At 41.1% G+C, this 21,269-nt stretch overlaps 1 protein-coding gene across 9 annotated transcripts in view; it reads right to left on the reverse strand.

Annotated features, from left to right (window-relative positions):
* Positions 1–9,973: 9,973 nt before the first annotated feature.
* Positions 9,974–21,269, reverse strand: part of PPP3CC (protein phosphatase 3 catalytic subunit gamma) — a 97,759-nt gene continuing 86,463 nt past the window's right edge. For 3 of the 9 annotated variants that reach the window (XM_070505217.1, XM_014867149.3, XM_070505220.1), the window contains 4 exons: positions 17,619–17,700; positions 16,795–16,892; positions 11,610–11,639; positions 9,974–10,483 (listed from right to left, as the gene is read on the reverse strand). In XM_070505217.1, the coding sequence (XP_070361318.1) occupies positions 10,257–10,483; positions 11,610–11,639; positions 16,795–16,892; positions 17,619–17,700 (437 nt within the window). In that variant the 3' untranslated portion in view covers positions 9,974–10,256. Of the gene's footprint in view, positions 10,484–11,609; positions 11,640–16,794; positions 16,893–17,618; positions 17,701–18,610; positions 18,638–21,269 lie in introns of all 9 variants that reach the window. The other 6 variants (XM_070505219.1, XM_014867151.3, XM_070505221.1 and 3 more) reach the window with 3 other exon arrangements.

Below are 21,269 nucleotides of genomic sequence, written 5' to 3' on the forward strand. Positions count from 1 at the left end.
TGTTTTCCAAACACATCATTCAACCTTCAGAGGGGAGAAGGAAGGGAATGGAGAAAAGATGAATCTTTTCTTAAATTCCTACCATCATTGATGCTATTAGCTCTATCTTTTCTCAACTGAGTTAAAAAAAGGTCCCAGTCGTAGTGAACCAGCTTGAAACAATATCACACGTGAAAAGTGGAAGTTAAGGTTGAGAAGAAGCTTAAGAGAGAGGCATGCTGGCTCGCTCCCAGTGTCTTCAGGACTGCGTTTGCACAGACCCGGCTGCCCCAGCAGAAGAGGGACCATTGGGCACCCATTTGGAAGCAGATCCATGGTTTCCAAGGAAGAGCTTTTAAACAGTTACAGGAATTCTGTAATCTGCCAACTGTGGGGCACCTTTGTAAGGGCAATTATTACACTGAGAAGGGAGCTGAACAGATCTCCTTGGAGGCCGCCCTTCCAAGAATCAGTGATTCTCCAGGAGAGCTGAGGGGCTGGGGTGAAGTTAGGGGGGGCCCTGCCCACGGAAGACAGCTGCAGAAAAGAGTGTGGGAGCTCTCCGACTTCCTGAGGGCAGGCAGAGTGCATTTTTCCTCCCCTAAAGCTTGGATACTTACTTACTCACCCCTAGGCACCATTTTCTTCCCTCCCGCAGGGACAAAATATGTGCCCATTTCCCTTGTCACCAGTTTCTCCCACCTGTCAGGATCCTCACGACTAAGAAGGGCCACATCTCCTTCATGTTCTTCTTTGTTCTCCAAAGATGGTGAAGCTGAAGATCTTCCAACTCCAGGAATCCTGGCCATACCCTCTCTCACCAGCAGCGAGCGTCTTACTCTCTAGGGCTCTCACCTGGACTCCAAGATAAATATTTAATGTAGAGGGTGCAGCTGAGCTGACAAGGGGCCCAACTTCCTGTTTCTCACACAAGGAGGTGGCAGCCATGGGCAAGGAGCTGGGGACTGGCTACCCGTTTCATCTCTATGGGAATAGGGAGTCCAGTAAACAGCTTTGTAGGAGGAGGCGGGGTAGGCCCTGCTGGAGACCCGAGCCTTTCTCCTGGGCTTCTTGGACTTCTGCTTGTCTACTTGGGCCCGGGCTCTGCTGCGCTTATCCCCTTCTCTCTCAGGTCAGAAACCCCTTTGCCCTGGCACCAGTGGAAATCACCCTCCTTCCCAGAGTCTTAGGCTATGAGCTTGGACAGGAGCTCTAACAGGCTCCCTCCATCATGTTCTCTGGTGTCCATCCAGCCTCACAGAAGAGAGGAAGAGATTGGTGGAAGCATAGAGCATAAGGAACCTTGACTGACTTCTCTTTTTCTGCCCATATTTAAGGAGAATTCCTCCTCTTTGAAAAGTGGGAGATTAACGGGGTACAGTAACAAAGTCCAGAGATTCATCCAAGAACAGGTGTCCGATTTCTCAGCTCCTCCCTGCAGCCTCAGCTCTACTTGCTGCTGGTGCAACCCGGAAGGCAGCTGGCATGGTTTAGGCAGAGGCTGAGGACAGGGAAGCCTGTCCTAGGTGACTTGGCTGGTGTCAATAACAAAGCAGATTCCTTTCATCCCAATCCACTATCTCCTCTGGTGACTCCCTTATTATCTAACAGGGACCTCCCTCCCTGTAGCTTTCCCCATCTCTGGCACTTTCTTTTGTCAGGGGGCTGCCTCTGTCTTCTTAGAGCCATCTCAGCCATAGTAAACAAAGTTATGTAACTGCTCTGTTTTTTCCCTAGCTATCTGGTTCTGGTCAGCAGGATGCCCCACACCCACCCTGCTCCTTGAGGCTGCCACCTTGTACTTTATGGATTACTCCTCGATGGCACCCCTGTCAACAGAAGTCTGTTCACACCCACTACCCTAAGGGATGATTAGCTAAGAGACTACCAATAGATGTTGTGGCTCTTCGCACAGAGTGGGGAGAAGAGGCTGGCTGCTCCTACAGGAATATGGGTCACTCTGAAAACCAACCTTGGTCACCAAGAGCACAGATAAATGGAAAAAGCACTTAAGTAGATTTTTTTTTGTAATTGAGTAGGGTGACCAGAGAGTTCAGTTTTCTCAGATGGGAAAAAGCAAGCAAGGGATCCCAGAGAACATAAACCTGAACTCTTGTTTCTTGAGGAGTGTCTTTATCTAGTGCTGGGAGTCTGGCATTCGAATGACACACTCTGAGACTACCCTGAGCAGCCAAGTGGCTCCCTGGCTCTGTGCCTCAGTCTCTCCATATTAGAGAAAGGAAGGGCATTTGCTCTTGCTTCTCTCCTCCTCCCCAGGGATGAAGTCTGGTATATTTTTTAGTTTTTTATTTGTGCTCTCAGAAAAGAGTTTTCTTCTTGCCAGGAGAACTGAGGAAGCAGACCAGAATGGATTAGCAGAGAAAGCACTGTCCCTTTTGAAGAGTTTGGATTTCTCTAGAAGGGAAGACCACAGTGACCCATGGGAAGGAATGGAAACCAAGTCACATCAGACACACCAGTACAAATCTGGACCATGTTTCATCACCTGGGCTCCATCTCTTTTTCCGGTCCTCTCCTGATTCCAGCTCCTGATGTTGCCAAATTCTACTGATGGCACTTGTCTATGCCAAACACTCATGGGAACAAGAACAACAGAAGAGGGACACAAGTGGCCCACTGCGGGGCTTGGAAGACTCTCCTAAGCTGACAATGGCATGACCTGGTCCCTCTGGAATCCAGGTTTTTTGGTTAAGTCACTCTAAAGTAAGGGATCTCTGTGAGTGCAAAAATACCCAGTACAGGTCAAGTGTGGTCAGTGCTGGGGCCGAGCAGCTAGGGTGAGCGGATCCCCATGGGAACAGAATGAGGCTTCCAGGCCTGCCATGCAAAATCTTTCCATAGCACACACATGATGTAACAGGCATCTATTCAGAGTTCTCAGAGTCGACTATACCCAAACCCCAAAGGCTGTGAGGGCACTCAGCCTTTTTTCCAGTTAGTCCTTCTTCAAGGAAGCCTCTACACTGACATCACATCAGCCACTGTTCTCTCTTTCCTTCTGTCTTTTTATAGATAAGCAAAAAGGACAAAGTGCAGATGGGGTGTCCTTGAGAAGAACTGAGCTGGATGAACCTCTTTTAGGTCTCAGGAAAGAAAGAGCAAAAGGCTGTCAGCTCTTTAGGAAGCAGATTTTATAAGAGAAGGATAAATAAGTGACGAGCTCAGAGGGAAAACACAGCCAAGTTAACTCAGCCACAAAGAAGGGCACACAGACCAGGACCTGGAAAACTGGGTCTGCATCAACCTTCTTTCCTAGCGCAGCTAAACGGAGCTCGGGGAGATACAAGGGCTGATTTCCTGGCCAGTGGACACTGCAAGGGACTGCTTTGGCCTCCAAACAAAGAATAACCTTGTCTTCCCACCTCCTTCAATTCTTGGATGAACCTTCTCCTGAACTGCAGCAACCTTAAAAAGACGGCCTAATTTACCTTTAAGTTATTAATCCACTGTATCAAAATTAAACAGACTTTCTTTCTAAAACCTGAAAGTTGTGATAAAAAACAAAAAAACCATGCAATTACATACAACAGGCAAGAAAGAGGGATTGGATCTAGACGTAGTAAGAGTCGAACATGGATTTGCATTTGAGTTCTTAAATTCCAGGCTTGTACAAAAATTTTTCACAACTCTGGAAATAAGGGCAGCTATTATCTCATTCTGCTGAAGGTTTAGCTGAGGTATAAGGACACTGCTAAGTCAGGACACTCTTCGGATAACAAGATCCCTGAATGCATCTCAGCTCTTTTGAAAGGAGAAATCTGGGCTCGCTCTCTGGCCTGCCTGTAAACTGCACTGTGGCCCTTATGTGGCTGTCCTTACAGTCAAATTGCTGGACTGAGGCCTGGCGGGGCTGAGATCGAGACTTCTCACCTCTACTGCCACAACCCACAGCAGTCCCTCCGATACTTTCTCCTCCTCAAGGGCCCTGGGCACTTTCTCCACCCTCAATCCCCCACTGGACTAGAGGAGGTTATTTTTCCTTGTGAATACATAGCACTTCGTGATATTTCTGCTTTTCAGAGGAATCAAAAGGCTGGTCTGACACTTCCTTTTCTTGGTGGTCCAACTCCACATTCAACTCCTCTCGCTGGCTTCTTCGACTTCTCTCAAGATAGAATTCATCCATGTCTATTATTAGGATCACATGCAGACATTAAATTACTGTAATAAAAATTATTTTTATCTTTTGTAAAGACTGTATGTTTTCTGGGATGTCTGTCTTCCTTTCTTCAAGTAGCGGCCTCTGCCGGAGAAGCCACAGAAAGAGCTGGGACTTGAGCATGAATTAGTGGTGGGCAAAGTGCCAGGAAGGAGGCTGGAACAAGGGAATGGATTCTGGGTGGGAGAAATAGAAACACCACTATAGCCAGTAAAGCCAGTTTAAAACTGAAGGGCTGAAGAGGTGAAGGAAAGAGGTCCTTTTTATTGTGGTGGGATTCCTTTCCTTGACAGGGGAATTCTTTGGCATTATCAGAGACCAGACATCAAAGGTCAGGCTTTCTCTTGGCTTCTGGAATTACTACCTCCACCAGGAAATAAAGACACAGGGAGCCGATAAAGTTATCACTTAATTTTAAGAGTGTTTCCTTCTTTTTTTTAAAAGACGACTTCCAATTTACAGTAAGAAAGTTTCAACATTAATTTCTTGTTCACAAAAAAGACGTATTAATTGATTTCTGCCAATAAATAACATTTACACCATTTTCTTTAACATGATTCAAAGCATGAAAAAGCAAGTAATCTCTAAGCACAAGCAAATAATCCATCACTCAGAAAAGCCTTAAAAAAAATTACACCACCAGCTGGTCTCACATGTCTGACAACCTCATTTAGGAAGCAAAACTAGATCGTTTCCTGGAAAATGCCCTGCTGACATTTCTATTAGGAAAAATAGCTATTGGTCACAGGGCACTGAGAAAGGAAAAGTGAGGCCTTCATGATGGCATCTTCAAGAAGGACATCTTTACTGCCTCAAATTAAAACCTATGGGAGGCCTCCTCCACATTACACGGACTTCACTTTCACATGCCAAAAAAAAAAGTTATTTGGAGACAGCTATGTCAAAGGAGTGAAGGGGTTCTGGGCAAGAACTTACAGGAAAGGCAGTGTGCTTGGCCTTACTTTAGAGCTGCTCAGAGGGATGGTCCATGTCCACGTCCTCGCTTCTTGATCTTAAGCCACCTACACTTGTCATGAGGGTGTAGAAGAGAAGATGCATAACCCTGTCTCAGACAAAGGTGTTATTTCGCAAGTCTTGCTGGGGCTGCTGGGGCGTGAGGCTGAGGCCTCCCGGGAGGGAATACACTCTCCAGTATCATCTTTACCTTTGTGACTGCATAGATGAAGGTAGCTAACCCTGACCCCATTCACTCTGGCTGGCCAGACATAGGCATGTCAGGTCACAAGTCTCAAAGTAAAACAGGTCCCCTCTTTACACTCTGTCAATGGCACAAAGCTCTATTGTTAATAGTTCTCTGCTTGACTCAAGATAAGAGTAACAACCTTATTTTTTGACTATGCAACTTTCTCCCTCTACACACATCTGCTCTTTCTCATGGCCTTCCCACGACCATTTGATCACAGCAGCGCTAAAGAGGGACTGTGGCGATATGATGCTTCGGAACTTTCTTCCAGGTAATCCAAACCCTCCTCAAGCTATTGTTGGGGCTCCCGAGGCTGTCCTCTGCTCCCCCTCATAGCAGACTTCAGAAAAGATGCGGACAGGGTGCCGACAACGTGGTTATAACCACAAATGATTTAGGAAATCGGAGCCTCATCCCCACAACTGGGGCTCTGGGTTCACACTCCCTCTGAAACCTTTTCTGCCTGGGTGGAGAAATCTGAATAATGCTTTGAAAAAAAACCCTGGGTTCTACTGTTACTACAGCAACTGTAATAAGTACTGGGGATTCTAGAACAATATCTCAGTAAGTCTTTACGGATTTGAAAATAATTTTCAACACAAAAACTGGGGAGAAAAACTTGATAATTAATACGAAGAAAAACTATCAATCAGTCAATCTGGGGCAAGTTCTTCCTAAACCATTTTAACTGACTGGTCACCCAGATTGGTTAGGTGGAACTTAATTCTCAAGAGCTTGAGTTTTGTTTATTTTGTTGTTGTTGTTGTTTTCTGAGGAAGCCTGGCCCTGACATCCGTGCCCATCTTCCTCTACTTTATATGTGGGACGCCTACCACGGCATGGCTTGCCAAGCAGTGCCATGTCTGCACCCGGGATCTGAACTGGCGAACCCCGGGCCGCCAAAGGGGAACGCGTGCACTTAACTGCTGTGTCACCGGGCCGGCCCCAAGAGCTTGAGTTTTATATTTATAGATAGTACAGTCAAAAATTCTGGAGATCAGCTACAATAGTTACATAAAACAAGGCAGGGCAGAGGAGCAGATTCCAGCCTTACTCATTCTGAGAGGCTGGAGACTCTTGAGTAATGGCGCAGTAAGCCCAGCTGTATCTTGTGTAGACATGGTTTATAATATTTTTCATACAGAGAGCAGCTGCCTCAAACTGTGTGTTATAAAATGACTCAGAAGAGGATCTAAGGGACTAATGCCAAGGCTGAAAGGCCCCAAATTTATCCAATTTTAGGAAATCCCACCCTTGCTCCTTAGTGACATTAAATGATGATATACTGTTGACAAAACAAATCAGGGTTTTTCTTTCCTTGAGCAGAGTCAGGAAATCATGCCTAAAGTTATCAGGACAAAAAGCAAATCTTTGCTATTGAGAGAAACTTGCTTCACTCAACTGCAATTGTTCACTTAGGAACAGAAAAGGCAATGTAATTATAGATAAAAGGATGTGAAAAATACTGACACACCTGGAGGGGCTGATTCTTTTATCCCTAGGCAAGGAGCCAGATCAAGCCTATCAGAGTGTAACAAGCAGTTTACAATTTGCTGGTCTATATCTAGTCACAAAAGGCCAGCAAATCAGCAATGTCTATACGCATAACCAGAGCATTACCTTGAATTCTGTTACTCAACGTTTTAAAGAACATCGAGGCTGCTTTTGTTTGAGCATCCTATTACACACACCCACACACCCACCCACACACTTGCACACACTCACACATATTCGCTCACATTCCCCCCACACTCACACCCACATACCCACACATCCTCACTCACACACACACCCCCCTGGCTGATTGCTTTGCTTTTGCTCTAAATATTCAGATCACAAAGATTAAAAAAGGATGTATGTTTTGAACTTGTGTTAGATGAGGTTTTAAATTTTTATTTAAAAAAACAGTCATCTGATCAATTTGAAATTTCACATAATGTGGATGTAAACAAAACTGGGAAAAGTGGTCCTTGGGAAGTGTCATTCTAAAATGGGGCCTCAGAAAAGTTCACAAAGGGGCCCTCTGACACGTCTAGGGAGCTGATGTAAGATGTGGGTCCCCCCCACCCCAGAGGAGAGAGAAGCTGAAGAAATAAGGTCCCTAAGGACCCTACAGTGAAGGCGAACAAGAGGAAACTATTTCAGTATCTTTAGAACACGCAGGGGAGAAGATCTAACAAAGACAAGAGGCTTTGAAAAGGGCCAGACTGCAGACCGCTGACAGCAGTTAGAACGCCTGAAATGAGGGCCCTAGGCGGGAAGAGGAATCCTACGGCAAATTCAGGGCAGGCAGCCAGCCATCTTAGGAGCTACTGTTGAGAGTAAAACCTTCAAAAACATGTTAAAACCCTCCAATGAAGTCTAAAGTGAGAAGAAGTACTATTATTCCAGTATTTCCCTAAGGTTCATGCCTTCTACACCGTCTTGAGTCAGAGGGACAAATGCACATGTAGGTACACTAATTGACGGTCTCACTTTAAGAGGCTATCTGTATCATATAGACACACCATACGACTTTCTAAATTGTTGAAATACACACTCCACCTTTTTTGCAAAGGTCGGTCCTCAGCTAACATCTGTTGCCAATCTGTTTTTTTTCCTTCTCCCCTAAGCCCCCCAGTACATGGTTGTATATTCTAGTTGTAGGTCCTTCTAGTTGCGCTATGTGGGACGCTCCTTCAGCATGGCTTTTTTTTTTAAGATTGCCTTTTTTCCTTTTTCTCCCCAAAGCTTCCTGGTACATAGTTGTCTGTTCTGGTTGTAGGTCCTTTTAGTTGTGGCATGTGGGATGCCGCCTCAGTGTGGCTCGATGAGCGGTGCCATGTCGTTGCCCAGGATCTGAACCTGTGAAACCCTGGGCTGCTGAAGCGGAGCATGCGAAGTTAACCACTTGGCCACAGGGTCGGCCTCTCTAGCTTTCTACAGAAGATAATACCTTTACCTTTAAAATTCAACAGAATTTTCAAAGCTAACTCCCTTGAACTTTCTTGAAGAGCTGTCGTTGCTCTATTTTAAACTCACTCTGATTTTCTTGAAACATGACCTCTTACCTCTCTACTCTGGCTGATCCTTTGGCAGCTCAAAGGGTATCTGTAAAATACATCTTTTTGTCATGCTTCTGTCAAGGAAACTTGCTTTATTGTACTACTTCCTTTTGAGAAGATAATAAACAAATTGGGAACTATTAGCAAAAGGTATAGAAAATAGAGATAGAAGGGCTAAATCCTCATTCTTCTTCTTTTTTTTTAAGGAAGATTAGCCTTGAGCTCACATCTGCTGCCAATCCTCCTCTTTTTTGCTGAGGAAGACTGGCCATGAGCTAAGATCCGGGCCCATCTTCCACTACTTTATATGTGGGACACCTACCACAGCATGGCTTGCCAAGCGGTGCCATGTCTGCACGCGGGATCTGAACCGGCGAACCCCAGGCCACCAAAGCAGAATGTGTGAACTTAACCACTGTGCCACTGGGCCGGCCCCTAAGTCCTCATTCTTCTAATGAAATTATGCTTTTTTTTGAAAAAGGTTTCTTGTGTCTCTGAAGCTCCCAACATAAAGTACTACCGTCTGAGATAACTGCTTCAATGCTGGACTCCTACATCCCAAATGACATTAAGGAATTCCATAACTATGTGCTTTGGTGTAGCGTTGCCCATCCACTGCTAAGATGACCAGTAAGTATTATGACATGGCACTTGTCAGCAGGCTAAACTAAAAATGGGAGCCTAACGATCCCCCAAGTTTCCTTCACTAGTTGGTTGTGACTTGGAAAACTACAGGAAGATTATTTAAACATTATGTCTCAACACTAGTTTTTGTATTTCAAAATATCCTGACAGAGATTGACATGCAGTTCAACCTTATGTGTGCTGAAAGATGGAGAAACATCCCAGTAATTGATACCGAAGCTAGGAAATCCTCCCTCATCCAATGCCCTTCAGCAAGACTTCCAGTTCATAAGGGGATCATCCCACCTTCGTCAGTTTCCATTACCCTCATTGGTTTCAAAAATGCTGACATAAAACAACAGGAGGACGACAGGGAGGAGAGATGCAATAGCTGATGAAAACACAGAGAGGCATGGGTGCTTTTTACCGCCACAGGGTCTACAGAGGGCATTTAGAAAATTTTTAGACATGCAGCTTCCTTTCTAGTTGGGCTAAATCACCTGGGGTTCAAAGATGAAAGCAAAGGGATCGGCAAGAGTTAAGAAACCTCCAAAGTTCTAAGGGAAGTTTAAACCAATCATGTCCATGGTTCTATGAACAAATTTTAAGTAATTCCTAGAAAATCACTCATTATTTTTTATCTTGCCTTACTGGAACATGTTAAAAGGAACTGAGAGTCCAGAAGAAAGTAGGTTATTATGGAAAACCTTCCCCTTGGCCCTTAAAATCACTGGGTTTGAGTTATTCACTTAGAAATTCTACTGTAATCAAGTTTTCTATCAGAAGAGAAGTTTTAGCCACTGAAATTTAAGAGATCTTCTTCATTGGTACCCTGTAGAAAGGGAAAAAAAAGAAAAGAAAAAAAATCTCCTTGCATTTGAAAAGTTATTAGTCTGAAATAAAAGATATTACCTTCCAAAAACAAGAGAAAAGGCTGGCTAGTTCAAGTCAGAAACCCAGGGTGGAGGTTTCCAAGGCCCTTTTATTAGGGGAAAGTCCCATTTATAGCACAAGACTTCACATATGGATCAGACAATCAGAGCAGTTCCTAAAAATTCGGAAAAAATGGGAAAAACAAAACAGATGCAATTTTTATATATATTAAACATAAATAAAAGAATTTATAAAATCGTCACCTTTCTTACAGAATAAATGCAGAGTATTATGAATGCACCTCCAGGTTTAAGTTGTCTATGTTTTGTCTTCCAATAATAAATAAAATCTGTTAAGTTTTGGATCCACCAGTGCCACCACAGGACTCTGAGTTGTCACTGGCTTTTGTTCCCTTGTCGCTCCTGTGCGTGGCATTTGGTTGTGCAGGGGTTACTAATTTCACTGGCCCATCAGAGTGTTGGCTTTCTTTTCGGGGTGGCATCCGCTCATTAATTCGGTCCAGACCTCGGGCTTCTTCAAAACTCCGGATCCTGTGCTGAAGCGAAAACCCTCTGATGGCTACAGAAAAACAGGAAAGGGAGGAGCTCAATTAGACAGCAAAGTGAGAAGCTTCACGTTTCTTAGCACACAGCAATCTCCTAGAAAGAAACACAGAAGGGTGGCTACGGAGCATACGTCTGGTGAAGGGAAGAGGCAATATTGGATTTGAATTAGCCTTATCTGAAGCTACTGCTTCTTAAGGCCCAAAGGGCAGCTGAAACTGAAAGTAATTTTCAGAGCAGCTCAACAGAATTAATCACAGTAGAAGTACACCTGACAAAAAACTAGTGTGTTCTTACTTAGCCCACATACATTTGAGAAACAGTTTCTTATGGGCCAGACACGCACTCAATGCGAGAGAAAAAGCCAACACTAGAATAACAGAACAAGTTAAACAGAGTAGTTACTTTAGCACAAACATCACTGACCACAAAAAAAGTAACAAAAGAGCTAATCTTTTTGTTTAGAAGGACAGCTTTTTATCTTGCACAACCAGGAGCTGAACTTAAGTTAAAACCCACCTAAAAAATAGCTTCTAGATACATTCTTTCTGATTGAACTTTTCTATCATCAAGGAAAGGCATTCCCATTTTAAACCACCTTACCTAACAAAACAAATTTATAGCACAAGTTTATTAATTCCAATGGTTTTCATCCTCAGATTCATAGACAATTTGTCACTTAAAATTTGTTTTCATAAAAACAAAGATAATTTAGCTTGATTGCCTTAAGGCAACTTCAGAAATGAATAAAACTAAATTCCTGCCTACCTTTTTGGCCACTCTTGAGGTCCCTTAGGATCCCTGGGTAAAGAGGCTGACCTGTTTAGATTTCTAGCGATCAAATGAATGTCCCTTGTATACGGAAGGGCTACAGGATTAAACCACTTGATCCCTCATGAGCAGCTGCTTAAGCTTCAGCCATTGCATTCAAACTTACAGAGCCCAGGAAGGACGTTAGCCATGGAGAGGGTCATTTAAATTAACACAGGAAACTCTCGGTGAGCATGCTTAGAAATATGTATTCCTTTTCTCATTGTTACAGTTCTGGTGATGCAATAATAAAAGATTTCAAATGCTGACAAAGTTTTTTAAAACTAGCAGACAGACACATGATTACATCCATCACAGGAATATGGCCATACCTTCCCGGGCCTCTACCGCTTCTACTGTGGCTGTAAGAGGCAGGAGCAGTGGCATGCAAAAATGAAGACAGAAACAGAGTGAGTAAACCAACAGCATTGCTGCCAGCACAGACATCCCAGGGTCCCACTTTTTAGCCTATTCTCATCCATAATAAAAGTTGGCTAGTTAGAGAAGTGAGAGGATTATTGCAAAAAACTGACCTTTTAGCTAATGGCATCTATAGCTAAGACAATGGGGTCAGTCAGGCTGGCTCTAAGAGTTGTGTTGCTTTCCTCCTTTTAAACAGCCAGCGGCTAATTTATGTCTTGACATTTACTTATCAAAATAACTCACTGAGTCAAAGAATTTAACATTACAACTGTTCTTTAGTCTGAAATGGCTCAGATGGTATTAAATGAGCTGCTGCTGGGTCCTATTCAAAAAGTTATTTAAAACTACTTCTCAATGCTCTTAAGCAGCTTTTGTGGGGTCCAACTGTCCTTTTTAATTCCTTAATAAAAAAGAGTGGACTTTGACTAACAGACAGGCATTTGGAAGGAGAGAAAAATGAGTTATAAGTGGGGGGTTATTTCCTCTCTGGGGATGGAGTACTAAGCTGGCAAGGCATAAAACTATTCAAATCAGGACACACATTCACGTACCACCTGGGACTAGAGACACAGCAGAGGCTGACATTTCCAACCCACACGGCTTCCACTCACTGCAGGAGAGAGCAGGCCAATTACCAAGAAGGTGCTCTTCTTCGTGACAGAAAAGGAAGCAACTTAAAAATGAGTACCAACAGGTAAACTTCCTTGTATCCTCTTTTAAAGACAGTAAAAGCCCTAACATATGAAAAGGCTACAGCTTGTAGCAAGAAAGATCCTATTAGGAGAAGAACCCTATCAGCTCCTTCAACAGCAATTTTTTAAAAGAAGGCAGGAAAGAATAATGAACAGTAACAGTTTGCTGTTTCTGAGGCTTTACATATTATCAATAATAGAGGAGAAACTGGATGAACTGAAAGTTAACTTCCCAATGTGAAAAATGGAAACTTGGAATCAACTCATCGTGTGCTTACTTTGTCAACCACGTGTAGGCAAGTGTTAAAGCAATGTCACACCCTCTCTAATCGCCTCAAACAGAACAAATAAACTTCCGCAAGAAAACAACAGTGCCTTCCAACAGTGCATCACTGATGCAACTATGAGGAAGTGGGAGAACAAAGCATTGCCTGGAATTGTACAGAGTGCTGCTCGAGAGTTTAAAAGCTATGTGGTAAAAGGTGTACTAATATTACATTGTTTTGGGCCTCCCTAGATAGAATTGCTTTTTCCATTGAGTATTAAGATATCAGCCTGCACTGAGGGGCATTATAAGAAATAGACATATAAAACTGAGAAATTGGGTTTTTTTCTTTACTGAAATATATTTTTCTTCACTGAAGTATATTTCATATATCATAAAACTCACTTGTTTAAAGTGTACAATTCAATGATTTTAATATATTTAGAGTTGTGCAACCATGCCCACTATCTATGGTTAGAACATTTTCATCTTCCCAAAAAGAAATCCATTTTCCTCCCTTATCCCTTCCCTTTAACCCTAGTGTCAACTACTAATCTACTGTCTGTCTCTATAGATTTGCCCGTTCTGGACATCTCCTATAAATGAAATCACATACTATGTGCTTTTAGTGACCAGCTTCTTTCACTTAGCATAACGTTTTCAGGGTTTATTCATGATGAAGTATGTATCAGTACCTCATTCCTTTTTATGACTGAATAGTATTCCATTGTATGGTCATACCACATTTTGTTTATCCACTCATCAGTTGATGGACATTTGGGTTGTTTCCACTTTTTGGCTATTATGAAGAATGCTGCTATGAACATTCACGTACAACTTTTTGTGTGGATATGTTTTCATTTCTCTGGGGTATATAACCAGGAGTGGGAACTGCTGGGTCATATGGTAATTGTACGTTTAATCATTGAAGGAACTGCCAGACTGGTTTCCAAAGTGCTACAACATTTTACATCCCCACCAGCAGTGTAGGAGGGTCCCAATTTCTCTACATTCTCACCAACACTTATTATCATGTCTTTTTGATCACAGCCATCCTAACGGGTGGAGAGTGGTACCTCACTGTGGTTTTGATTTGTACTTCCTTAATGTTTAATGATGTCAAACATCTTTTCACATGCTTATGGGTCATTTGTGTGTCTTCGGAAAAATGTCTATTTAAATGTTTTACCCATTTTTTAATTGTTATCTTTTTATTATTCAGACAGAGAGTTCTTTATATTTTCTAGATACCATCTCTTATCAGATATATGATTTGTAAGTATTTTCACCCATTCTTTGGGTTCCACTTTCTTGATGGTCCCATTTGCAGCACAGAAATTTTTAATTCTCATGTAGTTCAATTTATAACTGATCTGTTTTTTATATTATGGTCTTTGTGACTCTTGTTCAGTTCTTGGCTTTCCTCTTTATTTTGGCTACTAGGAAGCTTGGAGTCTAATTTGTGGCTGACTATTGGCATTTTTTTTTGTTTTCTTTTGTGCTCCAATTTCCAAGCATATTTATTTGACTTCACTGTATTGAATGTATACTGTAACTTACTCAAATACCTCTTGGAACAAGATCGGGCATAAATGAATGTATGCTATAAAACCATACGAGGTATTGTTGGTTGAAAGTTCTCCAAATAAAGTTATATGAACAATAAAAGGTCTTTTGTGGCTAATGCTCCAGTTTGCCAATGAACCTGTAGAACTGAAACTCTGATAGGAAAATGACAAACTCAGTTTATATCAATCAATAAGAGAATAAGAAGCTCTAAAAAGTTGGCTCCAACTTTAGATTTGTTCTTCTTAAGCATTTCTAAAGATTTCTATCAATTTTGGAAGTATCAATAAACAATCCTATATTGATTAAAAACACTCATATTCAAATTAGGAATGAAGAGAAACTGGATATATTTGAAACTGAGAACAAAAGGTAGACCAAGGATTATAAACAAACAAATCTTCAAACAACACATCCATAAAATTCTCTTTGTTACTCATCCTAGATTTGCAGGTTTTCAAAGTCTAGAAAAAAACTGGTTCGGAGTAAAAGAACAACTTTGTGGATCAGTAAATTTTGAAAACTTTTCAAGTAAGATGCTTTAGGACATCCCCTTTCTTCTTTACCCATGGTGCTTCCTAGTAACTCAGAATCGCCTTGTCAGAGCTGCTCTCAGAACACCTCGCAAAACTCATTACCAAGCAAAGGAATGGTGGAAGGTATTTTGCTTACAAGAAACTGCACATTTATTTGAGAGGAAAAACTCAGTCTGAAATAGTTTATTGATCCTTTCTAGGAAACTACAGAAGTTAATTATATACTTCCAAGGAGAAAATGTTCATTCTTCTTTCCAGATAGCTAAACTCTAAGATTCCAGGATTCAATTTGAAAGAGAAGGAGGAATTCAATCCTATAAAAAGAAAGAGAAAGAAAGGGGCTCCTTCCTATCAGTCAACAGCACTGGGGTTCCCATAAAAAGCAGAGGGCTGCCATAAGTGGGGAGATGACAAGGAACAAGAAAAACTTAAGTAGAAACAAATCAATAAAACAAGGGAGCAAAAAGCAGCGGAACTAGTTCAAGTTGTTAGTGCTTCCACTCCAGTTTCCATGCCTGGAATTAGTCGTCCAACGATGTGATGTCGTGTCTCTTCCCCTTGTTGACCAGATCTACGTTTATTCTAACAAACATCAGTGTTTTCATTAGAGGGTTCCATAAAACCCTCTCCCTAGAAGTCAGCACCCATATAATTTTTAGAACTGACACTGGTTGTAGAGGGGACTGTGACACTGGAGTGGGATATGGCTTGCAGGCAGAGAGGCAAATTCTCCCTCTGATTGAGAAACTCTAACCAAAAAAAAACTTAGGTATAACACATAACAAGTGAGGCATATCACGTGCACAAATCTGAACTGTACAGCTCAAGAGATTTTTATATACGTCTACACTTGTGTAACAACCACTCAGATAGTGATACAGAATGTTCCCACCACTGCAGAAGTCCCCTATGCCCCCTGGGTCAATATTCTCCCACTAGAGGAAGTGCCATTCTGACTTCTATTACCATTGATTAGTCTGCCTGTTCTTGAACATCATATAAATCAGACAGTCTGTGCTCTTTTGAGTCTAGCTTTTTTAGTTTACCATAATGTCTGTGAGATTCAACCATGTTTTTGCACGTATTCATAAAGTTATTTTTTTTATTGCTGAGTAGTATTCCATTGTACAAATATAAAAATTTATTTATCTATTCTAATATTGATGGACATTTGGGTTGTTTCCCATTCGGGGCTATTATGAATTAAAGCTAAGGTGAACATTCTTATGCACATCCTTTGCTGGACATATGCACTAATTTCTCTTTGACACATACCAGGTGTGGAATTGCTGGGCTATATGGTAGACATAAATTTTGCTTTACTGCCCCAAAGTTTTTCAAAGTGGCTGAATCAATTTACAAGCCCACTGGCAATGTGTGTAGTTCTAGTTCTCTACAAACTCACCAACACTTGGTACTGTCAGACTTTTTAATTTTAGCCATTCTGGTGAGTATGTAGTGGTATCTCACTGTGGTTTTAATATCCATTTCCCAGAAGAATAACTATATTAAGCATCTTTTCAGATGCTTATTGGCCATTTTGATACCCTCTTTTGTGAAGTGCCTGTGAAAATCTTTTGTCCATTTAAAAAAAATTGGTTGTTTATGTTTTTCTTACTGAACTGTAGTTCTTTTTATATTCTGAATACAAGTCCACTGTCAGACATAAGCATTGCAAAAATCTTCTCTCAGTTTATGGTCTGCCTTTTCCCTCTCTTAATTATGTATTTTTGTGAATAGAAATTCTTAATTTAATGAAATTTACTTTAAGGTTAGTAATTTTTGTGTCTTATTTAAGGACCCTTTATCTACACTAATGCCTATTCTGCATACTTTCTTCTGGGAGTTTTACTGTTTTACCTTTTACATTTAAGTTACAATGCATTCTGAATTAATTTTTGTGTAAGGAGAGAAGGGTCAAGATTCATTTTTCCCCCAAGATGAATATCCAATTGAAGGCTCAATTTTTAATATTACATTGACTGCTAGGCAATGGGAGCACAGCTCCTGCGAGAGGAGCACTTCTCATACTCACCTGTCTCAATAGTCTGCTTTCCTCCCGAGAGGACACCCAGAGGGAGTGTGCCTGTAGGGGTCAGGCCCTTGAGGGTCAGCACACTCTCACTCTCTTCCCTGCAAAGGAAGATCAAAGCCCTGGGTTACTGCCAGGGTTTCTACCACTCAGCAATGCAAAGACATTTGAAGGCAGTTAAGACAAGATGCATAGAGATGGAGGACAGGTTCTCCTCACCACCCCTTCCCTGACCCAAAGGAAGGGACGTTTTCTGTAAATATTCCAATTTTAAACAATTGGTCAGGCCTTGCTTTTCAATTAGAGGCACTTAATAGCCAGGTGCTATCCTAATATTTACCTGACCCAAAGGAAGGGACGTTTTCTGTAAATATTCCAATTTTAAACAATCGGTCAGGCCTTGCTTTTCAATTAGAGGCACTTAATAGCCAGGTGCTATCCTAATATTTACCATATTTTATCCCATCTAATCCTCCTAATAACTGTGTAAGGCAGGTCCTGTTATTATCACTCTTTTACAGACAAGGAAAACGAGGCACAAGATCACATGGCTAAGAAGAGGTACAGCAAGGATGTAAACATGGGTAGTCTGGTTCCAGAAGCCACACTACACCACTGCGTTCACTGCATCTAAGCTCATACCAAACAAATGCTTGCTACGACATTTCTAGTCACTGTAACATGTAGGTCTGAGTCAATCTGCATGCAACCCGAACACCTACAATTCTAACACTAACTTCCAACTCTAAAAGACTGTTCTGAAATCAACTGCTAATTTGCTCTCAAAATGCTTTTATCCCACACTGTAATGACAGACTTATCCTTACCGAAGAACTGAAAAGACCCGTGCCATCTTCCCAATGGCTCTGATTTTATTCTTGATGATCTCCTTTCGAACTGTAGTGCCTCCTTAGAGAATACAAAGAACAAGTGAGTTAAAGGAATGTGTTAACAGGTTAGTTTGAAAAAATGCAAGTATAAAGTATCTTTCTAAATTTAAGAGTAGTTTGAAAAAAGGAAGTCAAGGCCTAAGTTTGCTTAAACAAAAATCCCAGGAAGTTCTAAGAAACAAGAGAAAAAACAACCCAGAAGAGAAAGAAAAAGATGACGTAAAAAAATGGAGGGGCCACAAAAAAGACAGACGGAGCAAATCTATTAGAGGTGGGAACTTAACTGGGGTTCTGAAATGTGGAACACTGTGAAGGACGAAATAAACACATATAAACAAAGACTGTCGCTACAGCAAAGATCTTTTGTGAGAATGCTGTGGGCCACCTTAGGATGCAGGGTTTGACCTGCCGAATGGCAAGTGAGGATTCGAGCAGTTGTCTTCTGCAATGTAAACACAACTCACAGCTGGCTCACCTGAACTTAGTGAGGGCAGCTTCCATCCTATAATCCTCACTTACTCACAAACTGGTGAGTTATTTCCTATCACAGCAACTGTGCAGTACAAATTATGATGATGGATAAAGTATTTTATAAAGCAACACCAAAAAAGTTAACGCAGACTTTATGGCCTTTTCTCATCTAAGATTCAGGAAATAGCTCACACATGAGAAGCCAAGGTCCAGGCATGCACCAGATGAACACATTCAAAAGTCAGAAAAAGAAATATGGCCTCTCCTTCCTCACCCTTCCAGCTCTCAATATCCTGCAGGATCATATACGAGGTCCAGAGAAAACGTATACATTAAAATAGAAAGGGAGGGTGGAGGGCCTGTCTGAAATTATTCAGCTACAACTAAACAAGTCTAATTAATAGATTGTATGGGACAAACAGTGAGTATTAAGCTCTTAGCACATTTTAGCGGTATACCTTTCTGATAGCTTGAAATGTAGTGATCTTCAGGGAGAAGAGACACCAAGAAACAAGGAGATGAAGACAGAAATAGGAGAAGAGGAATTTAAGTTTACATGGAAGAGAGAAAAAAAAACTCAAAGTGAAATGCAATGAGAGAAGCAGGCTATTATATTTATCAGCTCAGAAGAGACGTCCTTTGTATCATGATAGAACGTTAAATTACAGATTTCTTGTCAGTTTTTCCATTTCTTAAAAGTTTATAGTTTTACATTAACTCACATCTATTATTATCTAACATGTTCTATCCTTACAGATCATGACAATAAAATTAGACAAAAAAAATGTTATTTGTTGAACAAATGATGCTGAAAACAAGGAATAAAAACAAAGGACAGAACCAAGAGCTTGCAAATCTCTTAGTAAGTGCATTATGTTTTTGTTTAATGGATTCAATATCTTCCCCTATCTTTCTGGGGATATTATAGTTTTTCCTTTTTTAAGTTTGTATTTTCTTCAGAATCTCAAGTTCATTCAAGGTGCTTTTTGCTGTTTTTTGTTGTTGTCTCTCTTGGAAACTTTCCTGAGGCGTCTGGTAGTGCTTGGTGTCTGCTCATGATTAAGACGGAGGGACCAAAAAGCTTTCAGAGTTGGCGGGTGACTGCTGACTTGGAGCTTCAGGCAGAGTGATCAGGGTGGGCTCTTGTTAGGGAAGTCTCTGTTTCAGTATCAAGCATGCATAGGCCACTTAATTCATCTGTTTTTGGCAAGGTATTGATGCCCTCAATTGTATCCCTGGTCCAGAAAATCTTTGGTTTACAATTTATTTAGAGATTAGCCTCCAGAACTGAAGAAGAGGTAGTTGCCTAGTGGCAACTGGGCCTTTACCTGCCTTTCCAACAGCTCTCACCTAGTCTACTCATTTTAGTTCAGTGGCCCCCTCTCTCTCCTCCCTCAACCCACAGTCCCCACCTCTAGCAACAGGTACTACCAATCTCTGCTTTTTGAGGATTCCATGCTGCAACTCAGCATTCTCCATTACTAAGTCAGGCTTTAGCTTTCTTGAATCGGCTAAGTCAGTAAACTAATTCATTCGTCTTCCAGCTTTCAAAAATCTATGCCTTTTTTAAACTTTCTTGTTGTGAAGTATGACAACATAGAGAAAAATACACAAAACAAATGTATAACTCAATGATTTATTAAAAAGCAAATGGCCACATAAGCACCACTCGGGTCAGTAAATAGCACCTTCCCAGCACCTCCAATGTCCCCCTTGGGCCCCTCCTAACAATAAGTCTCTCTCTTCCCAAAGCATCATTCTCTTGACTTTTATTGAAATCACTTTCTTGCTGTTCTCTATAGTTTTACCATGTAAGTGTGTATCCACTAGCACCATAGTTTTCATTGTACTTAAACTTTATGTAATTGGAACAAATATATATTCTTGTGTCTGGCTTCCTTTGCTCAACATTATGTTTGTAAGAGTCATCCATGTTTTCCCTGTTATTACTGTATACAATACAATAAAAAGTATATAACAATACAATAAAAAGTGTACAATAATTGTACATTGTCATTATTGTATACAGTTCTACTATATGAATACAAAACAATATATCCTTTTTACTGTCAATGGTCATTTGGGCTAATTCAAATGTTTGCCTATTTTGAATTAGGCTCCTATGAATATTCCTGTGCACTTCTCTTTGCTGCACATATTTCTGTTAAGTATATTCCTAGCATTAGAATGCTCAGTTACAGAGTAGATATATGTTCAACTTTGGATAACAGTTTGGCATTATCTACTACAGTGAACGTACCAATTTATACTTCAGTATATGAGCATTCCTGTTGCTACACATCCTGGCCGACACTTGGTGTTATTCATCTTTAATTTTAGCCAATCTAGTGGCTGTGTAGAATCATGTATTGTGGTTTTAATTTGCATTTTCATGATTACAAATATGGTTGAATATATTTTCATATTTTTATTGGCCATTTGGCTATCCCCTTTTGTTAAGTGCTTGCTCAAGTCTCATTACTGGGGCTGGCCCCGTGGCCGAGTGGTTAAGTTCACGCGCTCAGCTTCAGGCGGCCCAGTGTTTCGTTGGTTCAAACCGTGGGCGCGGACATGGCACTGCTCTTCAAACCACGCTGAGGCAGCGTCCCACATGCCACAACTAGAAGGACCCACAACGAAGAATATACAACTATGTACTGGGGGGCTTTGGGGAGAAAAAGGAAAAAAAATAAAATCTTTAAAAAAAAAAAGTTTCATTACTAATCCGTAGTTCTTTATATATTCTGCAGGTGAGCCTTGTTGGTTGTGCTGCAAATATCCTCTCACTCTGTAGCTTGTCTTTTCACACTGTTAACAGAGTCTTCCGATAAACACAAGTTCTTAATTTTAATGTAGTTCAATTTATTAATAGCTTCCTGTATGGTTAGTGCTTTTTGTGTCCTGTTTAAGAAACTTTTCTCTATCCTAAGGTCATGAGATATTCTGTACTATAAATACTAGAAGCTTTATTGTTTTGCCTTTCATGTATTAAGTCCATCTGGAATTTATTTTTGTGTTTGGAATATGATAGGGGTCAGGTTTAATTTTTTTCTCAAATAGATTAGATATTCCCAAACTATTTATTAAAAATACCATCATTTTCCTACTACTCTGCAG

Source organism: Equus asinus, chromosome 3 (genome assembly GCF_041296235.1).
Source record: "Equus asinus isolate D_3611 breed Donkey chromosome 3, EquAss-T2T_v2, whole genome shotgun sequence".
Taxonomy (NCBI): domain Eukaryota; kingdom Metazoa; phylum Chordata; class Mammalia; order Perissodactyla; family Equidae; genus Equus; species Equus asinus.